The 2931-nt window shown below is 65.4% G+C and overlaps 1 protein-coding gene across 1 annotated transcript in view; it reads left to right on the top strand.

The window, feature by feature from the left end:
* Positions 1 to 2931, top strand: part of GATA5 (GATA binding protein 5) — a 9737-nt gene that overhangs the window by 2961 nt on the left and 3845 nt on the right. Inside the window, exon 7 of the mRNA XM_006157731.1 lies at positions 48 to 223. Within this exon, the coding sequence (XP_006157793.1) occupies positions 48 to 223 (176 nt within the window). The remainder of the gene's footprint in view (positions 1 to 47; positions 224 to 2931) is intronic.

The raw sequence follows: 2931 nt of genomic DNA, 5'->3' as shown, positions 1-2931 counted from the left end.
CCGGGGCCGGTGGCACTGCCGCGCCTCAGCAGCGCCTCTGCCCCCAGCGCCCGACTTCCTGGAGGAGTCTCCCGGTGAGGGTCGAGAGTGTGTCAACTGCGGGGCGCTGTCCACGCCGCTGTGGCGCCGCGACGGCACCGGCCACTACCTGTGCAACGCCTGTGGCCTCTACCACAAGGTGAACGGCGTGAACCGGCCGCTGCTTCGGCCCCAGAAGCGCCTGGTGAGTGTGGGCTGAGGGCCGGGCATCCCGAGGGCCAGTGCACTGTGAGGGCACAGTGCTCAGGAGAGATCAGGACAGCCAGGGGCCACTCAGCCAGGGGGTCTCTCTGGAAGGGCCCTCCTAAGCAGTGAGCTCAGTCCCATAGGGTGGCCAGGCAGGGGAGCCTGCACCCCAAAAGACTGCGGGGGACAGCCTTGCAGTGACTGCGGCAGCCTCAAGGTGACTCGGCCCGGGGGCTGTCAGAGAAGATGGCCACTGGGCGGAGACTTGGTTGGGGGGGTACAGAAATCCTGAATGAGTAGGTCTTTCTGTCCACCCAAAGTAGGGTACACTTCCCACCCATATTTCAGGGACCCCGGGAGACTAGACTAAGTTGCTTTCAATTTTGGTTCCTCCTGGGGTGCAGCCCAATAGGAAGGGGGACAGGGAGCCAGCCTGGCCGTGGGGGCAGGCCGGGGCCCGGGACCCACAGGGCCCCCATCCCCATATCCCATAATCTTCATGGTCAAGCCGTGGCAGCGGGGAGTCTGGGGCGTCGGTGCTGCCCCCAGGTTACTGAAGTTGGCAAGGCCGCAGTGCCCCCAGGCCCTGGGTCTGGCAGGGGTGTGCTTCCATCCTGTGGGGCGGGCTGTGCTCCCTGGCTACTGTGAGGTGTGGACTATGTTGACAGTGGCACTGAGGTCCCTGCCAGGAGGTGGGGACAGGGGCCACAGTGCCAGGCAGCTGCTGCCCTGCGAGCCGGCCAGGGCTCGGGCTCTCAGCCCCACCTTGTGCATGCCGCCCTCTCCCCTCCCAGATGAGCCGCCCTGGCCTGGCCTGCACAGGGTCCTTGCTGGAGGGAGACTGAGCTTAGGGAGCAGGGTGCTCGGCCAGGTCCTCTGGACTGCAGACCCCCCGGGCCAGACCTCAGAGCAGGGGAAAGTGTGGGGTCTCCCCATAGAAATCCCTGTGCCGAGGCCTGGGGCATGCCAGCCTCTGTCACAGCCCTGAGGACCCGAGGACCTGAGGATGCCGACCCAGGGTCAATCCTGGACCAGAGCCAGGCCCCAGGCATGCCGTGCCTGCCCTCCCTCAACCGTGCCCAGGGCCCTCGGGGCCAGGCCTGCCTGCGTCCAGCTGAACCCCAGGCCCCTGGGCTGTGGTCGTGTGGGCAGTGCTTGGGGCCTTGGCCTCCTCAGCTGCGAAGTGGGCATGGGCTCAGAACGGCACCGTGAAGGTTAAGTTCAGCTGCAGGCGAGGCAGGCCTGCCCTCGGCCGGCTCCAAGGACGGGCTGCAAACGGGGCCTTTGGCCTGCTGAAGCCTCCATTTCCTGGGCTAGCTTTGGGGTGCCTCCTGAGTGGCAGATCCTGTTTTCTCAGGGCCTAGCCCACGGGGGTGGCCTGCTCACCCCGTGCCCATGCCCACGCAGACCTGAGCATGGACTAAGCCAGGAGGTGCTTACCAAGCCTGCCAGTCCAGCCCAGGGCTCCTCTGCTGCCCTCTGCCCCCGAGAAGGACCCCTGGGTGCCCCGCCTTGCTGTGGGGCCTCCACTCTGTCACTCAGAGCTCGGTCTCACCGTTTGCTCAGTGGCTGGCAGGGGCAGGGCCAGGCTCGGTGTGGAGACCCAGACTCTTGGGGCCCTGAGCCCAGGGCCTGTAGGGCCCCAGCCATGAGGTGCTGGCCGCCCGCCCCAGACTTGCCTCCAGCATCCAGACCGTGCCCCTTTGCCCCTGGAGCACGGCCTCCACTGGAGGCTGACACGGTCAGAGCATCTTGGAAGCAAGTCACTGAGAACACAAAAAGTGGCCCAAAGGCAGCCCCCAGCAGGATCCCCAGCTGTGCTCCCACGCTTCTGTCCGTGTAGACCACAAAGGAGGTGCAATGCCCCCACACCCCACATCCCCCACAGTCGGGCCTCCAGGAGCACAGACATGGCTGGGCCTCCCTGACTCCCGCTGAACCCTGGGCTGTGGCCAAGGTCAGTGCAACAGCAGGCCTCGGGGAGGGGAGGGGCCAGTGCCGCGGGGAGGCCGGTTCCCTTTGCTGCAAGCAAGCCCGGCCCTTGACTGGGCCCGGATCTCCCTCCTACGCAGGCATTGGCTTCCGGCCCTGCCTGGCCAGGGGCAGGAGCCCGATCGAGGCAGGCATCTGTCACAGTGCCCCCAGGAGGGACATGGTGGGATTGAGGCGACCGGCCACTCACCTAACCATGGGGCTCAGGCTCAGGCACGTGGCAGCTTCTGGTGTAAAGGGAGCCCCTGTCTCGGGTGACTGCCACCAGGAACCTGAAGCGTGTACTGCTCAGCGCATCACCAGTGTGCCCTCCTCCCTGCACCCTGGCCTTGGGCCTGTCCTCTCGGCTTCTGCCGGTGCCCGCAGCCTGGGCTCCACCCCATGTGCGCCTGACTTTCCGGGGTCTCAGCTGCAGAGCAGCTCTGCTCGGTGAGCCGGCTTTGAAGCTCCACTTTTTTTTTTTAAAGAGGTTTTTGCTATAGGGTGCATGCGCTCGCCAGACAGACAGAGAGAGACAGAGAGCCAGAAAGCGAGAAATCACCCCAGAGGGATGGCCACTCCGCAATCCCTTCTCCTCCATTCTCCTCTTGGGATCTTGGGCACGCAAGCACACGCGCCTGGCGTGAGTTTAAGCCACCAGGTCCAGGACGTGAACCGCGGTCGACTACGTGGGAGTCCAGCGACATAGCCATTACGCTAACTGCTGGTCCCGAA

Source organism: Tupaia chinensis, unplaced genomic scaffold (assembly GCF_000334495.1).
Source record: "Tupaia chinensis unplaced genomic scaffold, TupChi_1.0 Scaffold000558_1, whole genome shotgun sequence".
NCBI classification, from domain to species: Eukaryota; Metazoa; Chordata; class Mammalia; order Scandentia; family Tupaiidae; genus Tupaia; species Tupaia belangeri.
This window is presented reverse-complemented; position numbering and strand designations above follow the sequence as displayed.